The sequence below is a fragment of the Manihot esculenta genome, chromosome 3 (assembly GCF_001659605.2).
Source record: "Manihot esculenta cultivar AM560-2 chromosome 3, M.esculenta_v8, whole genome shotgun sequence".
NCBI classification, from domain to species: Eukaryota; Viridiplantae; Streptophyta; class Magnoliopsida; order Malpighiales; family Euphorbiaceae; genus Manihot; species Manihot esculenta.
The window spans coordinates 3,005,016-3,021,872 of record NC_035163.2 but is presented as its reverse complement, the minus strand read 5'-3'; the positions used below and the strand labels follow the sequence as shown (position 1 = coordinate 3,021,872).

Below are 16,857 nucleotides of genomic sequence, written 5' to 3'. Positions count from 1 at the left end.
CTACCCTCTATGCACACTGGACTGAACCGACAGACTGACTCTGCCAAAGATGGATCACATTTGGGTCCACTGACCCATAGAGGACACTCTAACTCAGACACTATCAGACCCAACCTCTCTGCAGCTCTAGAAGAAATGAAAGAGTGAGAAGCACCGGGGTCCATTAAAGCATACACCTCAGAACACCCAATGATGAGATTACCTGACACCACCGTGTTTGACGTGTCTGCCTCCTGCTGAGTCAGGGTGAAAATCCGTGCTGGGGCTGACGGACCTGCACCTCGGGAACCCATCCCTGCTGAAGAGGCTGCCCCTCTTCCTCTTCCTCTGCCACTGCTTGATGGTATGGCTGAAGCTACGGGCTGGACTACACTGCCCGTACTCATCTGCTGGGATGGTGCAACCAAAGTCGCCTGAGGACATTCTCGTGCATAATGTCCCTCCTGCCCACATCTATAGCAGGCTGTGGATCCCAACTGACAAGCTCCTCTGTGCTGTTTGCCACACCTCTGACACACTGGAAAATCTGCGCCAGAACTGGAGCCACTACTCATTCCCAGACCCGACTTAAGCCTGTTCCAGAACTTGCCTCTCTTTCCTCTGAATTTCTCCCATCTCTTCTTACTTGCACTTGCTGTACTCTGTGAGGAGGAACCGGGTTTAACACTAGAAGACTGTGCCTTGACTACCCCTTGACTTATGGCACTGGCCTCCATCTTTCTAGCAGCATCCACAATAGAGTGGAAACTTTCCTTCTCAGCATGAAGAATCAAAGAGAAATACCTGGGATGAAGCCTTGTGGCATATCTCTTTGCCTTCTTCTGATCTGTATCATATGCCTGACCGACATATGGCAACAATTCCAGGAACTTATCTGTATATGCATCAACGCTCATCTCCTCCGTCTGTCGCAACTGCTCAAACTCCACAACCTTTAGTTCCCTGGAACTGTCAGGAAAAGCCCATCCAGCAAATTCGTTGGCGAACTCTTCCCATGTCATACTCTCAAGTCTCGGGTCCACATAGTTCTTGAACCATTCTCTCGCTTTCTTGCACTTTAACGTGAACCCTGCCATCTCAATGGCTCTACCATCATCTGCTCCCAACTCACTTGTTATCATTCTAACTGCACTGAGATACTCAAAGGGATCATCTCCTGTATTGAATTTAGGAGCATCCAACTTTAAGTACTCGGTCATCTTCACCTTACTGCCCCCTGAAGAACTGGGTTGCGGTGCTTCCACAACAGGGGCTACTGGGTCAGGAGATGGTGGTGGAGGAACTGGTTCCCTCACTTCAGGCTGTACTGGACTTGGATGAACAGGTGGGGGTGGATACATGTGATATGGTGGATAAAAGGAAGGATAGGGCATATATGGCATGTAGGGTGGATATGGGGCAAAGCTGGAGTAATCCGACGTGCCTCCCATCGGATACTCTGGGCCCTGTGGAAAGGGTGGATAGCCAAATCCCGAGGCCTGCATGCCTCCCTGGGATTCCCCCATACCTTCTTCTGACCTTCCTACACCCATGCTTACATCTCTACTCTGACCCTCTTCCAGCACACCTCTTTCTTCTACTGACCTTCCCCCTCTGTTTACTCCTCTCCTGCTCTCGTCAGAAGACCTTCTAGGGTCTCGTAACGTTCCTTCCCTGCTTGACCTGTGAGATCTTGCCCTTGGCAAGGCAGGTGGACGAGCAGCTGTACCCTCACTTACAGGTGGGACTCCAGTCAATCTCGCGGATCGACGAGTTCCTCGCATCTTCCCTCTCTCTGGAAAACAACAAATCATATAACACATCAGCAACACATCAAAAACATGCACATGCATAACTCAGGGCATGGCACATCACTAACATCCTATCCTAGTGGACATGTTTTTCCTATGGTACTTGACCTACGAAACCTCTCTATGAGCCCAACTCTCTCTCTATAGGTCCGACCATGTGAACCTAGGGCTCTGATACCAATCTGTAACAGCCCGGAAACCGAACTGCCACCGGCACTAGGATCCAGATCGACTTAAGGTCGCCGGGACCCGTAGTAAGCCTGCTATCCTGTCTGTATCTGTAAAAACATAAAACTTTTCTTCATTCCAAGGCTTAACCTGTGCATGCAATCTTTCTATTCTCTACGAATCCCTACTAGAGCTCCTCATGGCCCTAGGCGGATCAAACTCATAATGTTAAGCCTGGTTTTGCTCATAAACATACAACAATAAAGAAACATACATAAACTGATCATGTGACTCCACAATGGGATTACAAGTCTTATAAATCAAGCACCATGCTATACACTAGACATATACACTATCTCTATACATTTACATGTCCACACTAGCTATTACCAAACTCTGTACTCTTCCTGTACCCTGCTGAGTTCTCTCTGACCTCTGAACCTGCACAACTAAAGTTAGGGGAGAGGGATGAGCTACGATAGCCCAGTGAGTAGAATAGTCAAATAACAGGTGATAAAACATGCTCTCATGGAATGCAACATATAAGCACATCACCTCGGCCGGACGGATCAAAAATCCCTCTATCTAATCTGGGGTACCTAAGTACCATGTGCCTGGTCCCCGTAGGGCTGTTCCAGGTCTTTGTGTTATGCCTGGTCCCCGTAGGGCTGTTCCAGGTCTTCCTCTGAGGGCTAATGAATCCTCACGAAGTCCGTGCCGTCTCACATAAGCAATGTACAAGGAGCAATGCCAAGTACAAGGATAAATGCAATGCATCATCTTTGTGTACACTAATGCACGCACCCTATAGCATAGTCATGATGCATGAAGCATGATAAAATATCAGTTATCATATTCAAACATAAGTTAAATTCCACTCACCTCTGGTTATCTTTGCACTGACACTGCAGGTTCTGACACTGGACTCACTGCTGATTTCCCTGATTCCTCTGGTCCGTACCTACACAGGTGGACTCAAATGAGGGACCAAACTCACTCAAGAACATCTCTAAGACACTCCCCAAAACCCCTCTAAACAAACCGAAAACCATCACATAAAACATGCAAAAGAAAGCTGGACAGGGCACTTTCGGCGGCAGGTTCGGCGGCCGAAACCCCACTCCAGAGACGAAACTCATGCATGTTCGGCGGCACCTTCGGCGGCCGAAGGTCTCGTCCAGAGACGAAACTCACACACTTTCGGCGGCCGAACTCCCTCTTTCGGCGGCCGAAAGGCTCTTTCTAAACCGAAAGCCTAGCTTTCGGGGGCAACCTTTGGCAGCCGAAACTGCCTCCACAAGGGGTTCGGCGGCCGAACCTTCCTTCGGCGGCCGAACCTGGTTTTGCCTTCGGGCAGAACCCTGCTCTGTTTCATGCAAACTTTGCCCAAAAACCTACAAACATGCATAGCAACTACGCCCAACTAGCATATACACATATATATGCACAAAGGGGTCGAAAACTACCCTAAAACCCCAAACAAACATAGCACATAACACGTAAACATGCTTGAACACCACAAATCACCACAAACCTCACCTAAACCTAAACATGCATACTACCCATTCAAACTTCATAAAACCTTTAAAAATCATCAAAGAAGCTCAGGATCTTCCCTTACCTCTTAAAGAACTTGAGGATGAAGGATCCTAACGTGGAGATATGAAGAAAAGCTCTTCCAAAGCTCCAAGTTTCAAACCTTGGTTCTTTTGCTCAAAACCTTCATAAATCACCAAAACTCTTGAAACTCTTGAAAGATTTGATGAAAATCATGAAAAACATGAAAGTCAACGTAGGAGAGGCTGGAACTCACCTCTGGCTGCAAGTGGATGAGAAATACCCTCCTTCCACCGACTCTTGGCCCTTTTATAGGTGGCTGGCCAGACCACCTTCGGCAGCCGAACGTGAAGCCGCAACCATGCAATGTTCGGCGGCCGAAAGTACCCTTCGGCGGCCGAACCTTTGCATTTCTCCCTTGTTGCTTTTCTTTCAAAACTCAATGCTTTTCACACTTCCAAACATGAAAACAAACAAGTGAAAATACCTTGGAAAACATATGCATTACCCTTCTCGAGGGTTCCGACACCCAAGATTCCACCGGACGACAGGAATTCCGATGCCGGACTCGAGCCGGGTATTACAGGATGGCAACAGGGGAGTGTTGCCCTTAGCTTTTGCAGTAGTTGAATCTGAATGTGGAGATAGCTGGAGGTGGTTTCTACAATGCATGGAATCACGTATTGGGCAAGGTACAGATGACAGACCATGGACAATAATGTCTGATAGACAAAAGGTATATGCTCATTATTTGCATTATATTCCTTTCACAATTATTTCAATATACTTTATATAATGAATATTTTTTTTTTGCAGGGATTAAAAGAAGCTGTGAAGGATATATTTCCTTCAGCTGCTCACAGGTTTTGCTGTAGACACTTATACAGTAATTTCAAGAAGGAGTTTCCTGGGTTGACATTAAAGAAGGACTTCTGGAATGCAGCCAAAGCTACTCATGGATATGAGTTTTGGCTACATATGAGAAATATGAAATCTAAGAAGGAGAAGAAGCCTCATGATTGGTTGCTGAAGATACCACTTTCACATTGGTCAAGACATGCATTTTGGACAACAACAAAGTGTGACAACTACACCAACAATTTCACTGAATCATTTAACAGCTGGATTGGAAATCTGAGGGGTTTGCCAATCATTCAAATCATTGAGAAGGTAAGGCAAAAATGTATGCTTAGATTCCATGAAAGGTATGAGAAGGCTGCAACTTGGCAAGGTAAGGTGACCCCAAGAATTCAGAAGACTTTGAGGCAAATTATAAACCAGAGTAGATGTGTGAAGTTAATTCCGGGAAGAAATGATGAATTTGAATGTCATGAAGGTCCTTGTAGGTTTGCAGTTTCACTTGAAAGGAGAACTTGTTCATGTGGTTGGTGGGACATTTCAGGCTTGCCATGCAAGCATGCTGTTAGAGCAATAGGATACAAGAGAGCTGAGATTGAAGACTTTTGTGATGAATATTTCACCATTTCTACATACAAGAAGGTATATCAACATGCAATACATCCCATACCACACAGGGATTTGCAACCAGATGAGGATCACCCACCAATGCAGCCTCCTCCTTTGAAAAGACAACCAGGCAGACCAAAAAAGGCAAGGAGGAGAGAGGATGGTGAGGCAGGTCCAGCTCCAAAGAGAACAAGGAATGCCACAGTGGTTTGCAAAAGGTGTCACAAGTTGGGACACAACAAAAGAACCTGTCAATTTACACCTGGTGGGGTAAGAATATCTTGTGCAATTATTATTTTCATTTATTATTTCAATTTATTTGACTATTTCTACTAATTTTGATTGTAGTCCACCAGTAGTCAGAGGGGAAATCATTTTGAAATGGAGCAGACTGGACATGAGACAGTGGATATTAATTCTACTCAACCAATGGACCTTCATAGCCAAGCATCAGCAAATTAAGATGCATTTTGGAAAATTAAATCTGTAAATGGAACTTATGTTTTTTTGGGCAGATTATTTTTGCATGTTGTGATATTTTTTGTGGACAGGTGTGCATGTTGTGAGTTTTTTGTTGGATATATTAGATGTGCAACATGTTTTTTTGAACAAATTTGGTGAGTTTTAATTTAGTCCAAATTGGATGAAATTTTGATTTTTTTTTGGACATAATTACTGTGCAGTTTTTAATATATATATCCTTTTTGCTGATTTTATTTGCAGGTTGAACATGTATTGGTCTTCTTGAAATCTTTTGATGTGCAGCTATTTTGGAAATATACAGGCCATTTCAGATATGCAGATATTGTAAAGCTATTTTGGACAACTTGGGAGAATTTAGATAGGCCTTTTTGTATATATTTTGTAATGTAATGGAAAAAATTGCATTTGCAATGTAATGGATTTGATCAATACAATGATAAGACTTATGTTGTTATTCAAATGATCAAACTTTTATATGAATGAATATTCAGTTTTTTTCACATCCTGTGTATGCATTTACATTTATTGTTGACTATTTTTTTTATAACATTTTTATATGTGAATAGGGATAAAGTACTTTGTAACAAAATAATACATATGTGAAGAATACTGTCACTTGATTAACTAAAAATTTACAACACTATAGTCCCCATATATTAAAATATTCAAACACTATAATCCTCATATTTTTAAATTTGCAGACACTTTAGTCCTTATGTATTCAGTTTTTAAAACACTTACGTCCTCATAAAATTAAATATTCAAACACTTTAATCCATTGTAATACTGTAAATTTGAAATATATATTCATAGCAAAAAAGGATAGTTTCTATTATCTAAATTTCTGGTACATATTATTTCAAATCACTTTCATTGCTACTCCAACTAAAATAACAATCAAAACAATATAAATTGTTCTCAAGTGGCACATAATCCCCCCAATATTTGCAATCTCATCTCTAGTAGCTCTTTGTTCTTCCTTTATCTTCTTCAAATCATTCTTCATCTTTGCAATATCTTCTATTACCTTCTCTAGCATTTCTTCTATAGGTGTTCTTTTTTCGATTTTCCATCCCTCATCCACGTTAATGCTGCCACTTGATGGAGTTGAACTTTGATTCACAGGTTCACACCAGCCACGAAAACTTCCACACACATTATCTCTGCAAAAATAATATGGCCTATTAGGGTTTTCGGCTGACTCAGAAATTCTTATCCCAGCCCTTTTGCCACATCTGCAGTTCACGTTCTTCAATCTTCCGTTCCAGTACCTGGCAGACCCACTTGATGCAGACATTATTCTTCTCTAATGATGATTCACAATAATCGTCAACAAAATAGAGAAGCTGTGTGTTTTTGTGATGTGGGTTTTAACAACCAAACACCAAAATCCAAACCCAAAGGTTGCAAATTTCAGAGAATAACAGAACAAAAGAGAAAGAAAAACAGCAATCACAGAGGCCCAAAATTAGGGAAAAAAAGGGTCAGAAGCCGAAAGGAAAATAAATTGAAGAATAGAGTTTGATGCAGACATTATTCTTCTCTAATGATGATTCACAATAATCGTCAACAAAATAGAGAAGCTGTGTGTTTTTGTGATGTGGGTTTTAACAACCAAACACCAAAATCCAAACCCAAAGGTTGCAAATTTCAGAGAATAACAGAACAAAAGAGAAAGAAAAACAGCAATCACAGAGGCCCAAAATTAGGGAAAAAAAGGGTCAGAAGCCGAAAGGAAAATAAATTGAAGAATAGAGTTGACACAAGAAATTACTTGAAAATCAAAGGGAGTTATCCTTTTCCTTTCCTAAGGAAGAGAGAATCAAGGTCAATCCTGCAATAGAGAAGCTGTTTCTACAGCAGGGGAAGGAGAGAAAGGAGAGAGGAGAGAGAGGAAAAAGAAATATTGCGGGATCTTAGATTGAGGGGATTTAATAAGTTCATTAAGGGTAATTTTGGAATAAATTCTCACCTCTCACTTTTGACTCTTTGACCAAACGGCCATTTTTGACGGAGGGACTACGAATTCGGACGGAAGAGAAAGTGAGGGACTTAAGTGTTGGGTCGTCAAAATAGAGGGACAGAAGTGTTAATTACGTTAAACCTCAGGGACTAAGAAGTAATTTTCCCTATTTTATATGCATGTTTTGGTATGTTTTATGGGGTTTTTGGAGAGTTCTTTAGAGTCTTGTAAAAGTTATGTTTGGTCCCTCATTTGAGTTCATCTGTGTAGGATCGGACTTGGAAGACCGTATAGGCCTGCAGTGAGATAGCTGCGTCCGTGTTAGGTGAGCGTCGGTCAAAGGTGAGTAGAACTGAACTAATCTATTATTTTAAAGTAATCAAGCCTTTTAAGCATGCTCATGCATCACAATTGCTATGTATATGTATTAGGTTATTTGTATTAGATTATTTGTATTAGATTTCACGAATATGATGCATTGCATAATTTACTGTTGTTGTGGATGGATGTTGGATGACCCACTAGCCCTCGAGTATGATATGTTATGATGTATATGGAAGTCCAGGTCGAGACCCATTCTACGCCCCTAGCAATATGTAAGAGAAAGTCCAAGTCGAGACTCATTCTATGCCCCTAGCACTATGAATTTTTTTTATGTTATGTCATGTTTAAGAGGAAGTCCTGAGGAGCACTCGTCGTGGGCTGGGCACTATTGGAATTTGTAGAGAGTTACTGGTGAAAAATCCATCTTGATGTGAATTGTTTGTGTTGTGATGCATTTCATTCGATCATATTTTTATTGAACTATTTTTATGTTCTGCTCACTAGGCTCTTATAGCTTATCCCATTCCCCTAACTCCAAGTTTGCATGATCAGAGTTAGCTCGAGAAAGTCGGCTGATGTAATACCCGGCTAGACTCTGGTATCGGAATTCCTACCGTCCGGTGGAATCTCGGATGTCGGAAGCCTCTAGTAGGGTAGAAACATGTTTTCATAAAATGTTTTAAAGCATTTCATGGTTTTAAGTATGAAAATTAAATGAGTTTTGCATGAAAAGTCTTTGGAGGAAAACCCAGGTTCGGCCGCCGAAAGTCAAGTTCGGCCGCCGAACATGCATGCGTTTTGGAGGCACGTTAGGCCCCCGAAAGCATGAGTGAGGGGAGTTCAGGTTCGGCCGCCGAAAGTCAAGTTCGGCCGCCGAACATGACATGCATGCGGAGGCACTTTCGGCCCCCGAACGTGGCCTGGCCAGCCACCTATAAAAGGGTCCCTTAGGTCCGAACGGGCGAGCTTTTCTCCCCCGTTGGCGGCCAAGGTGAGTCTCCGCCACCCCTCCCTCGATCTTGAGTGTTTTCCTTAGATCTTCCATGATTTTCACGGGTTTTAACTTCTGTTTTGAAGATTTGTGAGTAAAGAGCAAGTTTTGGGTACTTGGAGGTTCAAAGAGCTCAATCTCTCCATCTCCAAGCTAGGATCGCTTTTCCTCTCGTTTCTTCAAGAGGTAAGCTCGGATCCACCCTTGTTATGTGTTTTAAACAAGCTTTTAAGTTGTTTTATGGGTAGAGATGCATGTTTAGGCTTGTTGATGAGTTTATGGGTTTTGATGTTTTGATGAACAATGTATGTTGTTTGTGTGTGTTTGAAGTGTTGTAGTTGGGGTATTTGATAGTTTGAGACCCCTAGGTGTGATGTATGGTGTTTATGCATGTTCTAGAACAAGTTTATGTATGTTTGGTGAGTGTGGAGGCAAAAATGCTTAAGGGAGCCAAGTTTCTGCCCTTTGGCAGAAACCAGGTTCGGCAGCCGAAGGGAGTTTCGGCCGCCGAACATGGCTTGTGAGGCAGCTTTAGGCTGCCGAAGCTTGCCCCCGAAAGTTGGAGTTTCGGCTCTGTCCGAGACTTTCGGCCGCCGAAGGTGCCGCCGAACATGCACGAGTTTCGCCTCTGTCTAGGAGTTTCGGCCGCCGAAGGTGCCGCCGAACCTGCCTGACTTTCGGCTCTGGAGGGACTTCCGGCCGCCGAAGGTGCCGCCGAAAGTGCCCTTCCCAGCCTTTTCTTGCATGTTTTCTAGGGTTGTTTTGAGGTGTTTTTAGGAGGTTTTTGGGGGTATGTTTAGAGTTATGTTCTTGTTGTTTGGTGCCTCATTTGAGTCCACCTGTGTAGGTTTGGACCCGAGGAACCGAGACCCCCTGTTGTGAGATAGTCGTTCAGAGTTCGTTGTTAAAGCTTCAGTCACCAGGTGAGTAGAACAACTCCTTAAGTTTTAAAGTAAAGTAAATGAATAAATGAATGAATCATAAAGCATTGCCCATGCATCATTATGCCATGCAATATTTCAGGATGTTTGCATTAGAATTCACGAATATGCTGCATTGCATAAATTGATGTTGATGTGGATGGTTGTTGGGTGATCCATAGTCCTCTGATGTTATGTTATGATGATATGTTATGGAAGACCAGCGAGGCCCATTCTACGCCCCTGGCACTATGTAAGAGAAAGACCAGCGAGGCCCATTCTACGCCCCTGGCACTTGGAATGTTATGTTATGTTATGTAAGAGAAAGACCAGTGAGGCCCATTCTACGCCCCTGGCACTTGGAGATGTTGAGGACTAATGGTGACAATACCATCCTTTATGTGATTAGCTGTGATGTGATGCATTTCATGAAAGCATGTATAAGAAAAAGAAAGAAAAAGTATAATCATAATAATAAAATGAATAATAATATACCTAAAAATGGAGGAACTAAAACAAATGTTCTTAATAATAAAATGAATAATAATAAACATAAAAAGGGTGAAACTAAATCACATGTTTTTATCGTTCTGCTCGCTGGGCTTTATAGCTCACCCCCTCTCCCCTAACCCCAGTCTTGCAGGTGCAGAGTAGATAGAGAAGTCAGCAGAGTAAGAGAAGTCTATGTAATAGTATAGTAGTGGACATGGTTTGTTTGTAATGTAAAAGTATGAGATGTAATGTAATGAAAGTTTAGAATGTGCTTGACTGGAGTTTGTTTTAATCCCTTGTGTATATGATCCAAAAAAATGTTTTTATGATGTTTATGTTATCTAAGCCTAACATATGTTATGTTACCCATTGGGGTATTTGATGAGGACTCCAATGAGGGGTTTATGATATGTTATGTATGCACAGGTTAGGCTTGGAAAGAAAAGTTTTAATTTTTTTATGTATGATGTTGATCATGTATGGGATTAAACAGGTTCACAGGATGTATGTTTGGCTTGCTACGGGTTCTGGCGGCCTTAAGCCGACCTGAATCCTAGCGCCGGTAGCGGTCCGGTTTCCGGGGCGTTACAGAGTGGTATCAGAGCCCTAGGTTCATATGGTCGGACCTAGAGTGTCGGGCTCATAGATGTGATAGAAAGGTCAAGCACAATAGGAAATCATGTCCACTAGGATAGGATGTAGAGTCCTGTCTTGCATGAAAGTATGATATGTCATGAGATATGCTATGTATATGATGTGGGTTCATGTGTTTCCACATGAACCATTTGATGCTAATGTTTTGTTATCTGTGCTGTTTTTCAGTAAACAGAATGCGAGGAACTCGTCGATCGGCTAGATTGACTAGAGTACCACCGGAGGATGAGGGCACGAGCGCCCGTCCTCCAGCATTGCCAAGGGCAATGTCAAGCAGATCCAACAGGGACAGAGCAGTGAGGGACCCTAGAAGGTCCTTGGATCTGGGTAGAAGCAGATCAGTAAGGGGTACAGTTCAGGAAAGAAGGTCAGTGGATGTGGGAGAAGAGATGGATGTGGACCAGAGGAGGGATGGTAGTCTTGGTGTGAGCATGCCAGAAGAGGGCATGGGTGAGTCTCAGGGAGGCACTCAGGCCTCGGGGTTTGTTCCACCACCCCAGTACCCACCTTTTTCACCATACCCCGGGTATTCGATTGGAAGTACATCGGATTTCCCCAGTTTTAATCATTACCCTTCTCACATGCCATACCCACCTTTCTACCCACAGTATCCACAGTACCCTATGTACCCACCTCCATCCTTCCATCCAGGCACGGCAAACCCTATCCCAGGGGATGTCGCACCACCACTACCAGCAGAACCCACAGTTCCAGAAACCCAAAGACCTCAACCTACCTCATCTGGAGGGAGCAAGGCCAAGATGACCGACTATATGAAGTTGGGTGCTCCCCAGTTTGATACCGGTGATGATCCGTTTGTGTACCTGGAGAAGGTCAAAACAATTACAGATGAGATAGGGGCTGATGACAGCAGAGGCATTCAGATGGCTGGTTTCACCTTGAAATGCAAAAAGGCCCGTGAGTGGTTCAAGGGCTATGTGAAACCGAGGGTGGACAGTCTTTCATGGGAGGAGTTTGCGAATGAGTTCGAAGGATGGGCTTTCCCTGACAGTTCCAGGGAGCTGAAGGTGATTGAGTTTGAACAGCTGAAGCAGACAGACGAGATGGGTGTCGATGAGTACACCGATAGATTCTTAGAGTTGTTGCCGTTTGCTGGGCAACATCTGGACACAGATCCGAAGAAGTCGAGGAGGTATATCATGAGGCTCAATTCCAGGTATTCCTCCTTGATTCAGTCAGCTGATAGAGAAAGTTTCCATGCCATTATAGACATGGCCAGGAGAATGGAGGCTAGTGCCGTAATAGAGGGAAAAGTCAAGCAGTCAGTGGCACAACCTTCTGGTTCTAAGACCTCAGGTGGGGGAAGGATAGACCCTTCATCCTTGAGTTCAGCTAGTAAGAAGTGGAGCAGTACCACTAAGAAACCAAAGAAGAATAAGTTCTGGAGCAAGATCAAGTCAGGTCTGGGATTAGGAAGTGGCTCAAGCTCTGGCGCTGATAATGCAGTTTGTGCAAGGTGTGGTAAACTACACAGAGGGGTATGCCGTTTTGGGACGACAGCCTGCTACAGGTGTGGGCAAGAGGGACACATGTCTTGGGAGTGTCCGAGAGCAGTTCCTACGGCACAGCCCCAGCAGACAACTTCAGGTAGTGTGGCACAGCCAGCAGCTTCAGCCGCAACACAGGCTAGTGGCAGAGGCCGAGGGAGAGGGTCAGCCTCTTCTTCATCAGTTTACAGAGGGGAAGGTCCGTCAGCTCCAGCACGGATCTTCACAATGACACAGCAGGAGGCAAACGCATCCAACACCGTGGTGTCAGGTAATATCATCATTGGTTGTTCAGATGCTTATGCCTTAATGGACCCGGGTGCATCCCATTCTTTTGTTTCTCCGAGAGCGGTCGAGAGGTTGGGTTTGATGGTCTCTGGGTTAGAGTGTCCCCTATGGGTCAGTGGACCCAAATGTGACCCGTCAGTGGCAGAGTCAGTCTGCCAGTACAGTCCAGTTTTCATAGAGGGAAGATGCCTATCCGCCGACCTAGTGGTTCTAGACTTGACAGATTTTGACGTCATTCTAGGGATGGATTGGCTATCTACCCATGGTGCTACCTTGGATTGCAGAGACAAGGTAGTTAAGTTCAGATGTCAGGATGGGTCAGAGGTTGTCTTTAGAGGAGACAGGGGGAGTACACCTAGAGGTTTGATATCAGCCCTACAGGCTCGTAGGCTGCTCAGGAGGGGTTGTCAGGGTTATCTAGCTCATGTGAGAGAGCTAGACAGAGATGTCAGAGAGCCCGCCTCGGTGCCTGTGGTTAGAGAGTTTTTAGATGTTTTCCCAGACGAGCTGCCAGGATTACCGCCTCCTAGGGAGATAGAGTTCGAGATAGAATTAATGCCAGGAACCAGACCGATCTCTATCCCTCCCTACAGGATGGCGCCAGCAGAGCTGAAGGAGCTTAAGGAACAGTTACAAGAGCTGGTAGATAAGGGTTTCATCCGACCGAGTACCTCACCTTGGGGTGCTCCAGTGTTGTTCGTGAAAAAGAAGGATGGATCCCTCAGACTTTGTATCGACTACAGACAGTTGAACAAGGTCACTACCAAGAACAAGTACCCGTTGCCTAGGATCGATGATCTATTTGACCAGCTAGCAGGAGCAGGTTGTTTCTCCAAAATAGATCTGAGATCTGGGTATCATCAGCTGAGGATCAGAGATGAAGATGTGCCAAAGACAGCATTCAGGACCAGATATGGGCATTTTGAGTTCCTAGTGATGCCGTTCGGGTTAACAAACGCCCCTGCAGCATTCATGGATCTCATGAACAGAGTATTTAGCCAATACCTAGATCACTTCGTTATTGTCTTCATAGATGATATCTTAGTGTATTCCAGGAATGCAGAAGAGCATGCCCATCATCTGCGGTTGGTCTTGCAGACTTTGAGGGAACATGGCTTGTATGCCAAGTTCTCTAAATGTGAGTTCTGGCTGAGGAGCATTTCGTTCTTGGGGCATGTAGTGTCAGAGAATGGTATTGAGGTGGACCCCAAGAAGACAGAAACTGTGGCTAACTGGCCTAGACCCACTTCAGCGACAGAGATTAGAAGTTTCTTGGGTTTGGCTGGTTACTACAGGAGGTTCGTTCAGGACTTCTCAAAGATAGCAGCTCCGCTGACCAGGTTAACCAGGAAGAATCAGAAGTTTCTGTGGACCGACCAGTGCGAAGAGAGTTTTGAAGAGCTTAAGAAGAGGTTGACTTCAGCACCAGTTTTAGCTCTGCCATCTAGCGATGAGGACTTTACAGTCTTTTGCGATGCGTCCCGTGTGGGACTGGGTTGTGTACTGATGCAGAATGAGAGGGTGATTGCTTATACTTCTAGGCAGCTGAAGAAGCATGAGTCGAATTACCCCACACACGACCTGGAGATGGCAGCAGTAATCTTTGCACTCAAGATGTGGAGGCACTACCTCTATGGGGTAAAATGTGAGATCTTTACAGATCATAAGAGCCTGCAGTACATCCTGAGTCAGAGAGATTTGAATTTGAGACAGAGAAGATGGGTAGAACTGCTGAGTGACTATGATTGCAAGATTCAGTATCATCCGGGTAAGGCGAATGTCGTGGCAGACGCCCTAAGCCGGAAGTCACTAGGCAGTTTATCCCACATATCGGCAGAGAGGAGGCCAGTGGTGAAGGAGTTCTACAAGCTCATCGAAGAAGGGCTACAGTTAGAGTTGTCAGGTACAGGCGCCTTGTTGGCTCAGATGAAAGTGACACCCGTGTTCCTTGAGCAAGTTGCTCAGAAACAGCATGAGGACCCCGAGTTAGTGAAGATTGCCAGAACTGTTCAGTCAGGCAGTGGTAGTGAGTACAGATTTGATAACAAAGGGATCCTCCGCTATGGGAGTCGATTATGTGTACCAGATGACATAGGGCTAAAAGGAGACATTATGAGAGAGGCTCATAATGCAAGATACAGCATTCACCCCGGAGCCACCAAGATGTATCAAGATTTGAAGAAAGTTTATTGGTGGCCAGCAATGAAGAAAGAAGTGGCACAGTTCGTGTCAGCCTGCGAAGTGTGTCAGAGGGTGAAGCTGGAACATCAGAAGCCGACTGGAATGCTTAACCCGCTACCGATTCCACAATGGAAATGGGAAAATATAGCTATGGATTTCGTGGTAGGGTTACCGGCGGCGTCCAACAGATTGGACTCCATATGGGTGATTGTGGACAGACTCACCAAATCTGCTCACTTCATCCCTGTCAGGAGTGGCTACTCTGTGGACAAGTTGGCGCAGGTGTATGTGGATGAGATCGTCAGGCTGCATGGGGTTCCTGTTTCTATAGTGTCAGATAGAGGGCCCCAGTTCACCTTCAGGTTTTGGCGGAGTCTGCAGAATGCCATGGGTACTAGGTTGGATTTCAGTACTGCCTTCCACCCCCAGACTGATGGACAGTCAGAAAGGACCATCCAGACTATAGAGGATATGCTCAGGATGTGTGTGCTGGACTTTGGCGGTTCTTGGAGGCAGCATCTACCTTTGGTGGAGTTTGCCTACAACAACAGCCATCATGCTAGCATCGGGATGGCTCCATATGAAGCTTTGTACGGAAGGAAGTGCAGATCACCTGTTTGCTGGGAGGAAGTTGGAGAGAAGGCCTTGGCAGGGCCTGAGCTAGTAGAGATTACCAGCAGGGTGGTACCCATAATCAGAGAGAGAATCAAGACTGCTGCAAGCAGACAAAAGAGTTATGCAGACGTCCGCAGGAGACAGTTAGAGTTTCAGGAGGGGGATCTGGTATTGCTCAAGGTGTCTCCAATGAAGGGAGTGGTTCGCTTCGGGAAGAAAGGTAAACTAGCCCCACAATACATCGGACCCTTTGAAATCTTGCAAAAGATTGGTAATGTGTCGTACAAGCTAGATTTACCTGCTTCAATGGCAAGAATCCATCCGGTTTTCCATGTTTCGATGTTGAGGAAGTTTGTGTCAGATCCGAGCAAGGTTCTTAGTGAGCCTGATATGGAGGTCCAAGAGGATCTCACCTATGTTGAACAGCCAGTACGGATCATAGACACCCAGATCAGAAAGTTAAGAAACAAGGAAATCCCGATGGTGAAAGTCCTGTGGAACCACCACAACTTGGAAGAGTGCACGTGGGAGACACGGGAGTCCATGCTCCAGCAACATCCTCATCTCTTTTAAGGTCAGTGTAATGTGTTTTATGTTTATGTTTTATATGTGTTGTTTAGTGAACATTCGGGGACGAATGTTCTTAAGGGGGGAAGAATGTAATACCCGGCTAGACTCTGGTATCGGAATTCCTACCGTCCGGTGGAATCTCGGATGTCGGAAGCCTCTAGTAGGGTAGAAACATGTTTTCATAAAATGTTTTAAAGCATTTCATGGTTTTAAGTATGAAAATTAAATGAGTTTTGCATGAAAAGTCTTTGGAGGAAAACCCAGGTTCGGCCGCCGAAAGTCAAGTTCGGCCGCCGAACATGCATGCGTTTTGGAGGCACGTTAGGCCCCCGAAAGCATGAGTGAGGGGAGTTCAGGTTCGGCCGCCGAAAGTCAAGTTCGGTCGCCGAACATGACATGCATGCGGAGGCACTTTTGGCCCCCGAACGTGGCCTGGCCAGCCACCTATAAAAGGGTCCCTTAGGTCCGAACGGGCGAGCTTTTCTCCCCCGTTGGCGGCCAAGGTGAGTCTCCGCCACCCCTCCCTCGATCTTGAGTGTTTTCCTTAGATCTTCCATGATTTTCACGGGTTTTAACTTCTGTTTTGAAGATTTGTGAGTAAAGAGCAAGTTTTGGGTACTTGGAGGTTCAAAGAGCTCAATCTCTCCATCTCCAAGCTAGGATCGCTTTTCCTCTCGTTTCTTCAAGAGGTAAGCTCGGATCCACCCTTGTTATGTGTTTTAAACAAGCTTTTAAGTTGTTTTATGGGTAGAGATGCATGTTTAGGCTTGTTGATGAGTTTATGGGTTTTGATGTTTTGATGAACAATGTATGTTGTTTGTGTGTGTTTGAAGTGTTGTAGTTGGGGTATTTGATAGTTTGAGACCCCTAGGTGTGATGTATGGTG

The 16,857-nt window shown here is 44.7% G+C and overlaps 1 protein-coding gene across 1 annotated transcript; it reads left to right on the top strand.

The window, feature by feature from the left end:
- The first annotated feature begins 4,233 nt into the window (after nt 1–4,233).
- On the top strand, nt 4,234–5,444 carry LOC110611030. Its single transcript, XM_043954759.1, has 3 exons — nt 4,234–4,251; nt 4,332–5,189; nt 5,331–5,444. The coding sequence occupies exons 1-3, from the start codon at nt 4,234–4,236 to the stop codon at nt 5,442–5,444; spliced, it is 990 nt and encodes a 329-aa protein (XP_043810694.1).
- The last annotated feature ends 11,413 nt before the right edge of the window (nt 5,445–16,857 follow it).